This window comes from Mixophyes fleayi, chromosome 1 (assembly GCF_038048845.1).
Source record: "Mixophyes fleayi isolate aMixFle1 chromosome 1, aMixFle1.hap1, whole genome shotgun sequence".
NCBI lineage: Eukaryota > Metazoa > Chordata > Amphibia > Anura > Limnodynastidae > Mixophyes > Mixophyes fleayi.
Window position 1 is genome coordinate 130658750 of NC_134402.1, and position 17661 is coordinate 130676410.

General features: G+C 40.6%; 1 protein-coding gene across 1 annotated transcript in view; it reads right to left on the reverse strand.

Annotated features, from left to right (window-relative positions):
• UGT8 (UDP glycosyltransferase 8) overlaps positions 1-17661 on the reverse strand; it is a 78488-nt gene that overhangs the window by 5998 nt on the left and 54829 nt on the right. The window contains exons 3-5 of the mRNA XM_075200346.1: positions 6048-6190; positions 2910-2986; positions 825-1044 (exon numbers count right to left, since the gene is read on the reverse strand). Coding sequence (XP_075056447.1) covers positions 825-1044; positions 2910-2986; positions 6048-6190 — 440 coding nt within the window. The remainder of the gene's footprint in view (positions 1-824; positions 1045-2909; positions 2987-6047; positions 6191-17661) is intronic.

A 17661-nucleotide genomic window follows, 5' to 3' on the forward strand; every position in this document is an offset into this window, starting at 1 on the left:
GTACAAATACATTAGGGGTCAATACAGAGAACTTTCATGGGAACTTTTTACCCCAAGGACCATACACAGGACACGTGATCACTCCCTAAGGTTAGAGGAGAGGAAGTTTCACAACCAGCAAAGGAAGGGGTTCTTTACAGTAAGGGCAGTCAAGATATGGAATTCATTGCCAGAAAAGGTTGTGATGGCAGATTCAATAAATATGTTTAAGAAAGGGTTAGACAAATTTTTAGAGTAAAGGTGTATCCAGGGATACGACCGTTAATTAAAATGAAGGATAGTAGTGGATATAGGGTAAAAATAGGACTGCAATATTGAGTCTGGGGGGATTTTCACAATTGAAACAGATTGGCGGTTGCTTAAACTCTGGATCAATTTCAAATATAAGTGCAGGATCGAAAGGAGATCCAAAATAGTTTGAACTTGATGGACTGGTGTCCTTTTTCAACCTCATCAACTATGTTACTATGTAAAAAGTATTGTTAATGTAAAATATAAGAAATAGAGAAAAGTGAAAATAAAGCCTAAGACTTACAGTAAAGAGACTAATAGTAGGCAAGTACAAGAGAACTGTTTTTAATGGGCAGAGAGTCCCAAAAATGTCTCAAACTAACAAGCAGTGAGGTACCCCTTGTTAGCACTTCTGGTATATGGACAGGACATGCCTAATAATCAGCATCTGCCTCTGTGATTCACAAGCAAAAATATGAGACCATGTGAAACCAGGGTTCAAATCCGAAAATTACCCCAAGACTATGCCCCCTTTTTCTTTTAAAAAAAATTGTCATTGCATAGTCTCAAAATATGCTGGAAATAAGTCTTACCTGGGATTATGGATAACATCTGAAAGGGACTTGTATAGATTATCCTCTGTCATTCTTTTCCACTCCAGAAGGATTCCCATACCTTTAGCCTGTACTCTGGTCATGGTATCATAATGGTCACCAAACAGTGGGATTCCTACTATTGGTACTCCATGGTACATAGCTTCAAATATACCATTCAATCCTCCGTGACTGAGGAATGTCTTAATTTTTGGATGACCTATAAAATTTATAAATGAATTTCATGAAAAATTATTTAATAATTCTAGTCTATACTAAGATATATAAAAAATATTAATTATATCATTCAAAATATAAATAGAAAAAGGTGGCAAGTATGAGTATTTGCTTACTGATTTTTTTTGTTACCTCTCCAGGAGAACCTGGAGGGGAGGTTGGTATCGCCACACACGAAGGGGTGGCAGGCGCGCACTTAGTGGGGGTTTCCATTTATCCGCAACCTACCTTCCCCTATGCTAGACTCACCACCTTCATCTCCTATGCAGAGGCCAGTGACTGACCTCAAATTAGTTTTTTGTTTTAGTCTGGCAGCCCCAGTGATGTCATAGGGCTCCCAGGAGAAGGCAGGAGACATGCAGCCTATTACTGCTGCAGATGGTGGTCCTGCCTCCTCTGTACAACATGCCACCTATTAAACATAAAGGCGGCAGTGCACTGCTCTTTACATACACAGCACGTGACCACCCCCCTTCACTGTGAAGGGCAAAAGTACACTTTTTCCCCAGCCCATCCCTGGCTCTTTCTTCCCCACCATGCTTGTTTGTTGACTCCTCCCCTAATGTGTCTGCCTCTGTCTTTCATTTCCTCCTGTCTCTCTTTACTCTTTGTGTTCCTGTCTCCAATGTTGTTTGTGTACCTCTCCCTGTTTTCCCATATGCATTTCTCATCCCCCCATTGTCTTCATGTGTAGGAAACACCCCACTAGAAACCAGTGGCGGATCCAGGGGGGGGGGGCGATCGGGGCGATCGCCCCCCCTAGCAGGGGCTTACTCCCGACGGCTGCACACTGTGCAGGTCCGTTCAGCAGTGACAGTGTGCTGCCCGGCTGCTCTGATTGTGTTTTAAACACAATCAGAGCAGCGGGGCAGCACACTGTCACTGCCGAGCGGACCTGCACATAGGGTGCAGCCGCCGGCAGCCTTAGAAATTAGAAAGGGGGTGGGGCCTAAATTGCCCCCCCTAAAATCGCCCGGGGTATAGTAATAGTCTGGATCCGCCTCTGCTAGAAACCAGACGATTGCCCCTGCGGGGGGCGAGGGATGAGGTTGGGACCTAAAGGGCAGTCATGAATTGTGTCATGGATGCCCCCCCTCCTGCTCAATTCACTAATAAGTGGATATGTTGTGGTCGAATGGCCTGCTTTCTTGGGAGTCTGGGAGACCCAACTGAAATTCCGGGAGAGTGCGCAAGGAACACTGAACTTTTATGTCTTGCATAGCATCTCCTTCACTCAAAAAAAGGTATTGCAGTGAGTTTACAAATGTAACTACTTAAATTCACCTTCTAAATTAAAGAAACACAGAAGTTATGTGGTTAATGTGGTTGGGTTATGGATCAAAAACCAAAGGTTTGAGATATTTCCGCTCCTGTGATATTCTGGCTTATACAGAGTTTGGTGAATGAGATGTTAAGGGGAAACATTCACAAACGGCTCAAATAAAACTGCAATTTACAAATAAGTCACACAAGGGGAAACACATTCTTTGTATGCCATACATGTCAATCAAATTAATTGACTCAATCATTCCATTTAATGCAGTTAACTTATTAGAGTCACAGATTCCATTTCCTGTAAGAAAGGCCTCAAATCCATATTGACATTTATTTAATAATGTTGCCATTGTGTATGGAATTTCACAGCCTAATTTCGCTTCAATAAAATATGTATTCATATTTTTATATTCCTTCTATATTTTTTCTAGCATTTGTTGAAATTCAGCCAACTAAATGTTTTCTCTGGTCACCTGTACTTTCTGTGTCTGAACGGAGACGTATTTCATCATTTATAATGAAATGCATTGTTTTTTTAAATATATGAGAAATAATGGCATGGCATTTACTTACCAAGTAAATCATTCTGAGGTAGCCATTCCACTAGTTTTGTGTTGTTACCTAAATTTCTTGGTTTGGGGCCTGAAAATCTACACAAAAAAAAATAAAAAAACAAAATTATTGCATGATAAAAGGGACATTATGCTGAATTGCTAGCTATATTTTAACCCATACATATTTATGTATACATTGCTAGTATAACAGAGGTAAGTAGAAAGTAGAAAACGTGTATATTAGGGGCACACAAAAGTAGTTCCTGAGAGGGATACCAGACTCATATCAATAGGGAGTGGTATTAGATAGCAGCCAATTTGGTACTCTCCGGAAAAAGGAGTTTATAGTCTTATAAAACGAAAGATAATACAATCATACTAATAACTCCTATTATATTAGACAAATCCAGACCTAATTATCTTATAAATGGGTGAAGAAAATATTGAGGTCTTGATTTTGTCCTACACGTTATGTACTTCAATCTTATATAACAGACTCTCTCCCTACAAATAAAGTATTGGGAGGACTATCTATGTGCATTAGATTTATAATATCATATATATGCAAATAGGAACTATTTGTAATAGTATAGCTTATCTCTCTTGCATTTTGAAATAGTGTGAATACTCATTTGGTTAATCTGCTTATTATGCCAGATACTTGGACAGCATGATGATTAATATTACCCAGATATAAAATAATTAGGGAAATTGTAATACTTACTACACAGTGAGGCTAGGCAGTTGGTTCTGTCTTTTTAATTAATTTATTTTGGTTATTATTTTTGTTTTATTTCGCTACTAGTGGTACTAAGGTACTAATTTGGGACTCTACTATTGTTTTAAATGAACTAATAAAATGTATGTTTTATATAAATAAACAATCATAGAGTGCCCCTAATATACACGTTTTCTACTTTCTACTTACCTCTGTAAATATCAGTTTTACGTGTGTAGGGTGCACCAACCCAGTCATATGATAACAAACATTATAATGATAGACTGGGTATATGATTATCTAGTGCGTCGGTATATATCTTTTTCTTATTGCTAGTATAACCACATATAAGATTTTCCTCCCAAAACGTTATTGCTTGGTAATGTCATGTAAACATTTTGCCATTGTTTGTTAATCAGGTAATTAGGTAACACTGTTTTATTGATGTCTACAGATGAAACAACCCCTTGCACTCAACCAAGCAATCAATATGTCAAGTAAAAAATCAAAATGCAAAATAATTCATGAGCATACGAGTCAGAAAACCAGGCCATGGCTGTCCAGCACAGTGCAGGTGCCTCTATGGGAGGTGCAAAAAACAGAGCTAACCCAAATGCCATATTGAAAGTGACAGGGACCATCGTGAACCCCCTTGGCTGTGGAAACCAAGTTAATTGGGACCCCCGGAGCAGCAACTTTACTAATTTAGAGGTACCACTAAGACCCCTGCCTACTATACAAAAAGAGTAAAAGAAAAAAAAAAAACACACACATTTTTATAGTACACTTTAATTGCCAGAGAGTCTTCAAAACTCGCCCCTCACTCACTTTTATTAAATAACATCTTTTCTTATTGATCCATCATAGTCCAAAATGAAAAAAAATGAGGGGACTCATTCACTGGCAGTTTGGGACTCTGCCATTGAAGGAGAGATCCGGGGACTCCAGGTTTTGATCATTTAGCTGTAGTAATTTGTAGTGAGATTGTGTGTGTGCGCACGTAACTTTTTTCCTAGAGATTTTATTGTGGGGGTACCATTTCTTTACTTGAAGGGATCTAGCAAGGCAAAAGAATTAAAGAAGATTTTTTTTCAGCCAGTATTGTATTTAATAAAGTGCGGAACAAGGGTTTTGGAGAGTTATTTATTACATTTTATTTATTATAGTATATTTTAAATTTGTGTGCAATTAATTTGTTTGGTACTTGTTAACTATATAGGTGCTCCTGAATCCGGCTTTTCTCACTGACTTGCATAATCTATTAATTCAGGTTTCTAGTTCCAGGCCATGGTGGGTTTGCTATGGTGGAAGGTCAAGGTGAACCAGGAGCCCTGGATGCTGAACAGCAGATCGCTGATCAGAATCATCCACTGTGTGAGTGCACAGTTTAAGGTTGGGCGTGACCGGAGCTCTATGGGCAGCGAGACGCCGACAATACAAGACAGAGCAGGATTTGCTCAAGATCCACCTTTGGAATGACAGGTGGGCGTAGTCATTGGTTTCAGTGGCACTCATATAAATACCATTTATTTGTACTCTTGATATATTTGACAGGGATCGAATAATCCAATAAAAGTGTTCGTTTTCCCCCTTTGCTAATGAGAGTCTGCAAAGCTGTGCATTCAATATGCCATCACTCTTTAAAATGTGATTGATGTCTCTGTACAAATAAAATACCACCAGTTATCCAATAAATCCACTTACTTAATACATTATGGCACTGGAAAATATATATTCTTTTTTCTGATGTAAAGGCAACAGCAGCAGCTCCACTTCTACTTTAAATTTACAGACTTTTAACTCTTCTCTCCCCCTCAACTCTGACAAATCCACTGAGGTTGCAGGTCAAATGACAAGTGCTTGTTAGATGTAAAGCTGTCGGCTGCTGCTCCTCAATGCCAATGTTAAGCTCGGAGCTTGGTGCTTAGCTATGATGTCACAGCCAAGCACCATGCCCCCAGCCTGAGCAGTAAAGCATACTTACCTACTTTCTTCAGCTCTCTTCCGGGAGCCAGCCAGTGGAGGTGGGCGTGGTGGACTAAATCGCATCATTTTGGCCCCGCCCCCTGTGATGTCATGACACAAACCGCGCAAACGCCGCGATTCACCGGGAATCGCGGCGTTTGGGATCTAATTCTGCCCATTTCACTAGGAAGTGGGGCACTTTCTAGTGAAGAGGGCAGAATTCGGGAGATTGCCACACTCACCCGGGAGTCCGGGAGACTCTCGCAAAATGCAGGAGTCTCCCGGACATTCCGAGAGAGTTGGCAAGTATGAGTAAAGCAGTTGCTCCCACCTTCCGACTGCAAGGTAAGAAGCACTAGGTGGGAGGCACAATGCCTGAGTGTGGGGTACCATCTAAGGCACCCTGAGCTTGCACCACACTTGCAAACAAGAATGTCATAGTTAGTAATAAGGATACATAATGCACCACCTTACCTCCAAATCACTTTCTGGCGTAATTTAGCCAGGGCACCAGCGAGTTTTTGGGCTATGTCTTCAGACAAATATTTTACCCCTGCCCCAAAAGAGACCAATACAAAGCCATTTTCATCCACATCATCGACCCAGGTCTGCAAATCCTAAAAGAAAAAAAGTATTAGAACAACTATGCTGTAATTAAGACAACATGGATGAAATATGCAATATAGGATCATTTTTATTTTCAAATAGGTGGTCAGTAAAGCAGCAAAACATTCTAGTATACGGGCCCTAAAAACCCACCCTTTTCTTAAAGCCTTTTTTTCTCCCACTTAACTTCCTACCTTATCTTCTGCCTCCGTCCCCCTACTCTCCCTCTCTCCCCTGCGTCTCTCAGTCTGTCCACCCCTCCCTTTAGATTGTACGCTCCTCTGAGCAGGGCCATCTCTCCTCCTGTTTCCACCACTTCTAACTCTGCTCTCCAGCTACTTAGCCCTCCTCCTCGAGGGTCCTCCACCCCACGTCCACTCTCGCTCCCTCCTCCCCCCTAGGGGTCTCCGTCTTCCGCGCCCTCCCCTATCGTTTGCGGATCCTCCCTCCCCCTTCCTCGCCCACTCTAGCTGTGCATTGAGCTTACTGAGTTGCTGTGCTTACTGTTTACTGTACTGTGCTGTCTCCCATTGTATTGTAATTTGTTTGTCTCTGTACAGCGCTGCGGACGCCTTGTGGCGCCTTATAAATAAAAATTAATAATAATAATAATAATAATAATAATAATATAGTAAACTTTAAATGAATTATTGTTCTATCACACCATCTGGCCCTTGAAAAGTTTCTTATCGTTATGCCACTGCCCCAATTATGTAGAGCTTCAATGAGAATCTTTTCTGAAGTAACGCTGTTTGCAAAAAACAAAATGCTGTTTTTTTTAAATTGAACATCAAGCTAAAGATGGGCAAAGAGGCACACAGCATTCATACTAGTTCATGAGGAGCATCATCAAATTGGTGCTGTTTATGCTAATAAGTGAGACATTTCATTATTAAAAATGTGGATGTAGTGCTCTCAGGCACATAATTTCACTTGTGTGTGAACTTGTTCTTCCAATATCATGCAAGACCACCAGACAATGGTGTTGTGTGCCATGACAACCATTTTATTTGCTGCTCCCTGAACATTACTACCCTTGGCATCTAGTATCATGGCTCTTATATGGTAATATATCAATATATTATCTGTAACTGAGGATAATTATTGATACTCCATACGTTTCCTAATATTATTCTTCAGAAATGTTACATTCAGTGTGAAAAGGGATACTAAAAGGAGCCAAGAGATTTTGGGGGTTTAGCATCATCATCATCATCATCATCAGCTATTTATATAGCGCCACTAATTTCTCAGTGATGTACAGAGAACTCATTCACATCAGTCCCTGCCCATTGGAGCTTACAGTCTAACTTCGCTAACACACACACACACAAAATAGGGTCTAAAGTGTGGGAAGAAACCAGAGCACCCAGAGGAAATGCACGGAAACAAAAACAAATTCCACACAGATAAGGCCATGGTCAGGAATTGAACTCATGACCCCAGTGCTGTGAGGCAGAAGTGCTAACCACTAAGTCACCTAGCATAGAAAGACATATCATGGACTGTAAGCATATTTTCATGATGCATTCCCATATAGCAACCTTCATGGATAGAGAGTAAAATTTGATTGGTAAATTCTTACTAGTTTAAGCCTTCATAAATTAAACTAGAGGACAAAAAACACAAATCTATTGTAAAACCTAATATTACAATCAAGTGTAAAGATTTGTCAAAACAAATTTTAAGACGAACCAGGGTAACCAGTGGCTTTGGTATTTGCATACATTATCACGAAAGTCATGATCTCAGCACCCTATTCTTATGGGTGTAAAATAAGGTATTGTACCAATCTTTTACAAAATTGCAAAAAAAGCAAATGTGCAATGCATTTCATTATGGTCAAACGTTCCTATTTATTGAACTTGTGCATGCATAGTAGAATATATGCTCACATTCTGATTTTGGGGACTGCCCCATAAAATTACTCTACACCTACTTTGTAAGTTAGGTTGGATATGTGAATAGTGGAAACAGTAAAAATGTAATTTTAAGGTCCAGCCTACTACTACCTTAGGCATACTTGCCAACATTTCTGTGCTCCCCTCCAGAATGGCTAGCTGACAAGTGTTAAGTCTAGTCTAGGTTCTGGGAAATTACCTGCTCTTCTGGGAGACCGGAAGGCCTCCCCAAAATTCTGGAGTCTCACTGATATTCCGGAAGAGTATACAAGTATGAATTTAGGACCACACACTTCATAAATTTACAGTTTTCAATATTTCACCTAAAACACTGCTCATTCCAACCTTATTTATATCTAAAATGGGACATGACTGACGGAGGATTGGGCTTGTTAAGTGTCAATATTATGCGTTTAAAAGTATTTTTATTACATATTTGTGTAATTTGTGTTAGCCACATCAAATACACCTACATCATACCCGACAACTCAAACCCACCCTCCAGGAGATTTCAGATGGGAGGCAAAGAGACAAGTGCAAGAGGGGGCATGGTGTCACAACTGTGTCATTGTGGACCGACCCCCCTGTTGCGCCATACTGGAATACCGTAACGCACATGGGGCGTGGGGGGGGGGGAGGGGTGGCAAGACCTGCCTGCACCAACTTCACTAGTAAAGTGGGAGAGGTCTAGGATGGTGCCTGCTCTTCTGGGTTTTCAGGAGGACTCCACAAAACTCAAGGGGTCTCCAAGACATCAAAGGGAGTATAATGACCTAGATGGTAAAAGAAAAAATTGCCTTTGATAATCACCATAAACTCTCTGCACCCAAAAAAAGCTGTCCTTTTCCAGGGTGAAATATTGAAACATGCACTGTGACTGCTTACAAACCAGGGAATACCCCCATAAAGGGGCCCTCTTTCTCCCTTGAATCTAGTCTACATATAACTAGGAATGCACCTTCTGCCAGGCTTCTGCAGTCAGATGTACACCACAGATGCTGCCATTTTGACACACAGATAAATGTGATTTCTCATAATAAATAAAAGTGCATTTTATAAAGTATGACATGACAAAAGAGCATATGCACTATGAGGGCACATATTTACACTATGGGAGGGACATAATTACACCTTATTAAATGAACCTTTGTATTCACCACAACGTTTATATCCATCTGAAAAGTACTGTGAGAGTAAGTTATTATCTTTTTTTTATAAATCACCAATCATATTACACAGTGATGTACATTGAGGGAATAATACAAATAAATTGCATACAATTACACGGAACAGAAGTAAATATAGCCCTGCCCAATTGAGCCTAAAATGTAACAATTTTAGCCGTAAGGATGTATTTTCATGGATACAGGCACCTGTGCTATTTCTTGGCTTCAGGCAGTTAATAAAGCTATAGTATCAATAAACACATAGGTATTGTGACAAAGGGACTAGCTGACTGCAGGGCAAGGTGCAAATAGAATTACACATTTGTACAGTAGTGCATAGAGATTAAAGAGATACAGATGGTGTGACAAAATAATAACAGTAGTAAAAAATGCGATTTAACTTACATATATAGTGGCTTATAAGTATTCTTTTCCACAGCTAACAGGGTGTGTCTGCACTGAGATTCATCAAGCAGAACAGCAGCGGAGAACTCCTCTATAAAGGCCAGGTGGAAGTGTTATAAAAACCTGACTTGTGCATTATGTGTGACTAATGCCGAATAAGTTGGCTGGTATCTGTGGAGCTGGCCTCTGTTAAATTTAGCATTAGGGTCACAAGAAGTGTGTGGAATTGTGTGTTATCAGTTACTTTGCAATAAAAAGCAAAGTACAAAGCAAGAAGTTGTTCGTGTGTGCATCACCAGAAGGGTGCCCAAGTCACAGTATATATATATTTAAATTAATAATAGTTAAAATAGTACAACAAATTGGTGTCTAAAAAATTTAATAGGCCTACTATTTTTGAAGTTGACAGATATAAGGCACTGTATGACAACTTTCTTTATAGATTGAGAGCCGGTTTTAGTGTGCTCTTGAAGGAAGTGTTAATTTGTGATGAGTTATGCATTAAAGAATCTAATTCTGTCTATCACATTAAAATACTTGTTTTGAGATGAGACTCTAGGAAACTCACCTGACTACACACAAAAAAATCCTCAGTTTTTCCTTTCTGGTGACGACTCAAGAAAAACCAGGTTTTGTTATGTAATCTCATCTTTCCACTTCACTTTTCTGTTTGCAGTGAATCTGACACCTGGCACCAACAAGATGTGGTATTATGAAGTAGGTTTTTTGTTTTTTTTCCTTGGTCCTTCTGGTGTAGTGGAGATCTGAAAGATCAATATGCCAACTCCTCCTAACCCCATATGGTGTGATTAGGTGCTTGATAATAATTATACCAGTCCCCGGTACTTTGTTATTAATTCCTTTTATCTTACAGGTGTAATGGGGCTGAAGAAGAGTAATGCAAAGATTAAGAGTAGCAACTAAAATGCACAGTGTGGAAGTTCTTAGTGTTTACCATAATACCGTAGCAAAACCAATAAAGACACGGACATCAGATTAACGTTGGAATAAAATATTATTTATTAAATGGCTAATATTAAACTAAAGGGGCTGAAAGGCGGACGAGAGCAGGGCAGTCAGCAAACACAAAACCAATAACGGTGGAAAGGTCAGACCATTGTACCACCAACCCAGGATCATACCTTATCTATTGTCCAGTGCGAAATATCTGTCCAAAGGCAAGACTACACCCCCCTTATAACCGCCAGTAAAATATTCAACATACTGGCCCAGAGTCCCATTCATTGGACCCAACACACGAGATGACAACACAATCCAAAAGGGGGAGTAGTGACCTATGATGAGATAACCCAAGCACCATATGCAAACTTACCGACTGCACTGCTCTCCCACCTAGAAGAAACCATATATACACAAACCTAATAACTGCCGGGTGGGCGGGAGGAATCCGGAAGCAGAGAGGGGAAAATGGTGGAGAACTTCACCTATATAAAACTAAGCCGCCCCCCTCCTCTGCCTTATTGGTTAACAGATAGAAGCAGCCCATAGGCTAAACACCTAATCACTCACCCACGTGATTTTAACTGCGTTTGGGCTGATGGCCACACTTCCCTAATGCCATTTCAGGTCTCATTCCCAACTGATATGTCTTTGAGGGATGGAACTACTAGTTTATTGCAATATTTAGGATTTATTTAATTTAGCAAGCCTCCCACTGCACCATAGTGCAACACTGATATTTTACATTTTAATTTACCTTAGTTCACTGGAACCATTTTTTTAAAAGTACATATTTATCTGTGTTTAACTGCACTGTGACAAATCCATAAAAGCGGCATAACAAATACAGATACATTTTTTGCCTGGATTGTGTCTGCCCAACTTCTGCCTTAGCACATTTTTAAAACTGTCCATAAAAGTATAAAAAAAGATATAAAAGCACAACACCATCCATTAGGAACTCCTGTATCAGCAAGTCACTAGCTGTCCTTCCTAGGTCTGAACTTTGGAAATCTGTTTATGGTAGGCCACTGTTGACAGTGAACTTTGAATCTCTTTGCAAAAGTTGCCACAACAGCCATTAAACAAATACAAGCTTTACTTGTCATAAGCAAGAGAAAGATAAACAACTTTGCAGAATTACTGTTTTTTTAACAATTCTCCATTAAGCCTTGAATTCTGTGATGCATTAGTGGTCATCAATCCAGTTTGTTGCTTACGGATATTTGTAATGTCACTGTGCACACATGTCAACAGAATGTGCTAGATAGTACAAAAAATAAAAAATAAAAAAAGTAGTATCATGCACTGTTGAGGATGAATGGTTATTGTCCTCATTCATAAAGCATGCACAGAGGATTAGTTTAAATAGATGTCAATTGTTTGCAGCATTAGTATTAAAGGAAAAATACATAGTGTCTTACATAGTATTTATTTAGTGGCAGGAATAACTGGGACACCAATTTGACCAGTTATTTGTTTATGCCATAAAACATACTTACCAACCTTCCCTGATTGTCAGGGAGACTCCCTGAAATAGGGGTGATCTCCCTCACTCCCTGAAGAGTCTGGCATTTTCCCTGATGCTGAGCCAGTACAAGACGTGGTTGGCTTTGCCATCTGTGGCAGGATGACAGTTCAGAAATTGTGCCCTATGTCCATGTATTGATGCCTATGGAGGTGGCCATTTTCATGGAGACCAAGATTTAATCAAAGACTGACAGGTAAGACAACATGACTTCAGTAATGGAGAAAGAAATGTAAAATACACTTCAGTCTCTAGAGATTCATTAGCTGCTTTTCTTTAACGCATAGTTGCCTACTCACACGGAATGTCCGGGAGACTCCCGCATTTCTGGGAGACCTCTCTGGCTATCGGGAGAGCAGGGCAACCTCCCAGTTTTCGCCCCCGCAATAGACGGGCGGGGTGGACGGGCGGGGCTTAATGACAAAAATATTGCGTCATCTTAGCCCCGCCCTCTGCTGTAATTGGCCAAAAATCATTTAGTGACGGTGCCAAAATGATGCGATTCTTCAAGCCCCGCCCTTGCACGCCCCCCTCCCCCCGAATCTCCCTGAAGCGAAGGAGGAAAATGTTGGCAAGTATGCCATAGTAAAAGCCATCCTACACTCAATTATCAGATACTATAAAATGACAATATAGAGGTTATTTCCACCAACTTTGATTATCTGAATGCATCAGGAATTTAATGTCAATGAAAATAAGTGTTCATTGCTAAATCATCCCAAACTGACTGGACGGTCTTGGAAAGATAAAAAAAAACAAAAAGGAGCCCGATGAGCTTTGAAAGTCGCTAGGTTTGTAGCCGTTAGGAAGAGTCTATCCTGCAATGACGCAAGGTAAAATCCTTGTCTTATATGGCAGGATTCTAGGGGCAGAGACAAGATTCTAGCCTAGCTGACTGGCTTCCAGTTTTTCATGTACCTTCATTTCTGTTACAGTATTACTGCACGCCTCAAAATGTTATTGCAAAAAGCACTTTTGCTAACTGCATATGTGCAGTAGAACCATTTACCCATCAGTCTACACATAGAGAGGGGGTAACACGAGAGAGAATGGGTGGACAGGTGGACATTAAATGTTATTGTTAATTCTTTTCATTATGAAAAAAGCTCTTTTCTCACCAAACATTCTCTAATACCCCATTCATACTGCACCAAAATCCTGGGTTTTTCCCGGGTCTTGGTGCAGTATGAATGGTACAAGTCAAAAATCCCGGGTCTAAAAACCCGGATCTTCAACCCGGGATTTATGGAGGGGTAATTCCCGGGTCGGACCCGGGTTGCCTGCACTATGAATGGAAAAACCCGGGTTTTTCAACCCGGATTGCACAGAAAACAAGATGATTGGCTGTCTGCCTGTCAGTGAATCATGAAGAACTGTGGGGCAATGGTGAGGGGTATGTTTTATAGTACAGATCTGTGTGCAGCATATCTCACAGTGATTCTACTGTGCTGTGTACATACATTTTTTGGAACTGAAGGTGACCTCTCAGTTTTCTTTATTCTTTATTAAAAGGGGAAAGAATAAAATGTAGTAATTGGGTTTGGATTGTGAGAAAATTAAGAACATCAACCAGAATAGAGCTACAAGTACACTAAATTTGGAATATAAGTAGTATATAAAGGTCATCAACAATTAAAGGTCATTTAGCCAGTCCCTGCAGCTGTATAATGCTCATTCTTCAGCCACAGAGGGGTCACAAAGAAGAAAGCTCAATGTACATGTCAAGTTGCTGCCTCGATTTATTACCATAGAGTAAAATTAAATTCTAAGCACCAATAGTTATTATCCCTGCACCTTTAAATCACAATATCTTGGTACACACCTTCTTACCATACCTTTTTGTAAATATTGTGCAGGAATCCGAATGATAAGTTCAGTCGCTGAGTGATGTAGAAAGGTACTTAGATCCCAAATACTATACACATTATTATATTGATTGCGTGAATCATCACATCCCCAGATTATAAGACATATAAATGCTGTGTTCCAGCATTAACCAGTCACCTTTCAATGACATCACCATTTTTCAGCCAATGAAAATTGCTCACGTGATGACTCCCACAAATTGCCAGGGCACAGACTTGTGCAGTATGAATGGGGTCAACCCGGGAAATTACCGGGTCGGAGGTGCAGTATGAATGGTGTTTCTGAGCTGGGACGCTCCGAGACCCTGCAAAAACCCGGCTTCAAAAACCCGGGATATTGCAGGGGCGGCAGTATGAAAGTGGTATAAATGTCTTTACCAAATTCCTGAAATAGCGATATGCCGTCGGACCTGTACCTTTTACGATTGCTCTCTGGGCTCTTGATTGTAAAGTGTTGCCAAAAATATTTCCCCCTGGTACACCTGTACTTATGTCCAGTTCCCAATCCTCCACAGGCTCCATGCACTTAACAGGGTTTCTCTTTCCCAGACCTGCTGGTCTGATTCCGATGAAACTTTGTGCAACCTCACATAGATTCTGTATATATTGCATTGCCTCTCCTGAGTAGCCAAATGCATATACCAACACAGCCTGAGAACTGATGGTCTATAAATAGAAGTAGCAATCACAGCAAAGAATAAAATTTTTATGGAACAGGCTGACGCGTTTCATCGCCAGCAGGCAATTTCATCAGATGAAATTGCCTGCAGGCAATCATACCCCACACCAAATTGTGATGTTTTGGTTTTGTGCAACATGCAAATCATGGATGATTATCATTGAGCCCAAAGCCCAATGATGTTTGAGGAAGTGCAAAACTAAATACCTAATAAGCCTAATCACAAGTGAAGAAGTGCGCTTTGCTTATTAATGGACCAGGCAACCCCTAAATTGTCACACCAGAAAACGATGTAATGGCCCCATAATCAAAGAGCCTAGAGCTTCACAGCCAAAATGATGGGGAACAGCTCAAGCCCATAACAGATTAGTCACTCTGGCTGTCCCCCTCTACGATTTCCAACAAAAAACAAAAACTTTATAGGGATAATGTGGCAAGCAAAAATTAAGGCACCCTAACACACATTGGAACTGCCTAAGGGATACTTTATCTGCGTGCCTGACTGACAAAATCAGCTCTCATGTTGGCCAACTTTTCCATAGGAAGGCGGCAGCAACCCATGATGGTGTCTCTCCTACTAGGGACTTATTACACCAGACAGGTCTAAAACATACTTGCCTACATTGGGCAAGTACTTTCCGGGAGAGGGACATGGCGGGAGGACGGGAGGGGCGAGGTGCAGCAAAACGCGTCATTTTGGCCCCGCCCCCCACGTCGGAAATGTCATTTTGTCGTGGGGCAGGGGCCTAAATGATGCGATTCACCGCGAATTGCGTCATTTTGGGACGGCAGTAGCGGGATGTGGGAGATTTGCCAGGACTCCCGGAAGTCCGTGAGTCTGACCCGAATTTCAGGAGTAATTGTCAAGTATGGTCTAAAATGGAATCTATTATTTCCACCTACCTCATTCCAACTAATGTCATGCATCGCATTCGGGAGCTTTATATCTTTCTGAACTAGCTCCAAGCAAAAATGCAATGCGTCTGGCTACATTGGACCTCATTTAGAGTAGGGATGTGCACCGGCGACTTTTGAGGTCTCGTGTTTTGTGTTTTGGATCCGGATTTTCGTTATTTTTGGGGTTCGGATTTGTCTCGCAAAACACTTGACGAAAGGTCTCGGTTCGGATTTAAGGTTTTGGATTCGGATTTTTTTTTAAAAAAACATAAAAAGTTTAAAAATCAAGTTTTTGGGCTTATTTTCACTCCTAGGCTATTATTAACCTCAATAACATTCAATAACAAGCATTTCCACTAATTTACAGTGTATTCTGAACACCTCACAATATAGTTATTAGTCCAAAACGTTGCAACAAGGTATCTTTCTGGACTGCGTAGAGGAGTGGGTCACCACAATATATATTAAAAACCCTGAACTTTTATGATTCGCACCAATAAATGTACCTGGACTGCGTAGAGGAGTGGGTCACCACAATATATATTAAAAACCCTGAACTTTTATGAATCGCACCAATAAATGTACCTGGACTGCGTAGAGGAGTGGGTCACCACAATATATTAAAAACCCTGAACTTTTATGAATCGCACCAATAAATGTACCTGGACTGCGTAGAGGAGTGGGTCACCACAATATATATTAAAAACCCTGAACTTTTATGATTCGCACCAATAAATGTACCTGGACTGCCTAGAGGAGTGGGCACTGGGCACCACAATAAAATATATAAAAAAACCTTCAACAGGTCTGCATTACACTACACATACGGCTGCTCCTCCATCCTCTCCATCATATACATGTTGGAGTTTTAGCGTGTGACAACCTCTTGTTTTTGATAATGTCAGTGCATTTTGAATATTTTTCAATTTGCCCCACACCACTGAATGTACTTTATCTATGATACACATCTATCTATCTTGACTGCGTAGTGTGGTGGCCCCGGTACACAATTTGGTACCGAGGCCACAATATAATTAAAAAACCCTCCACGTGTCAGAATTCCACCAAAAAAGGGTATGGACTGCGTAGTGTGGTGGCCCCGGTACACAATTTGGTACCGAGGCCACAATATAATTAAAAAATTGGGCATCAACTGTCACCGTTGTTTAATATCTGATACACCTAAATATGGACTGCACAGTGGAGTGGCCCCGGTAGTAAATTTGGTGCCGGGGCCACAATACCTCCTCCAACTTCCAAGTGTAGTGTTTATAAAGACAGACAGCGTCGAAGTGTTATTAGTTGACTTTCTTAACCCTAAAATTGTCCCTGTTGCAAATATTCGTGCAATGGACAGTTACTTTTTTATTGAAAGACTCAAGCTTTCAAGTGTAGTGTTTATAAAATATAAACAACAATACAGTAGTTTTAGAGCACGTCAATACCTCTGGTTTTAAATTATGACACGGCATTTTACTTTTGGTTTAATTTCTTGAATTTTTTTAAATTTGGTTTTACTTTTTGAACATGGCAAACGACTGTTGATTGGTCATATAATGCAAAAAAAAAAGGTCCAAGATGGAATTGTCCTTGGGCCCTCACACCCACCCTTATGTTGTTGAAATAGGACATGCACACTTTAACAAACCAATCATTTCAGCGACAGGGCCTACCAAACAACTTTGGCTGAAATGATTGGTTTGTTTGGGCCCCCACACCAAAAAAGCTATTCATCTCTCCCTGTACAGACTAAACAGGCTCTACTGAGGCAAGATGTCGTCCTCATCCTCAACCTCTGATTCCTCTCCCCCTACAGTGTGTACTTCCTCCTCATCACACATTATCAATTCGTCCCCGCTGGACTCCACAACCACAGGTCCCTCTGTAGTATCTGGAGGGCAGTGCTGTACTTGATTGAGGAATTGATTATTCATTTTTATGAACATCATTTTTTCAACGTTCTGAGGAAGCAACCTCCTTCGCCGCTCACTGACCAGGTTCCCCGCTACACTAAAAACTCTTTCCGAGTACACACTGGAGGGGGGACAACTCAGGTAAAATAGAGCCAGTTTGTACAGGGG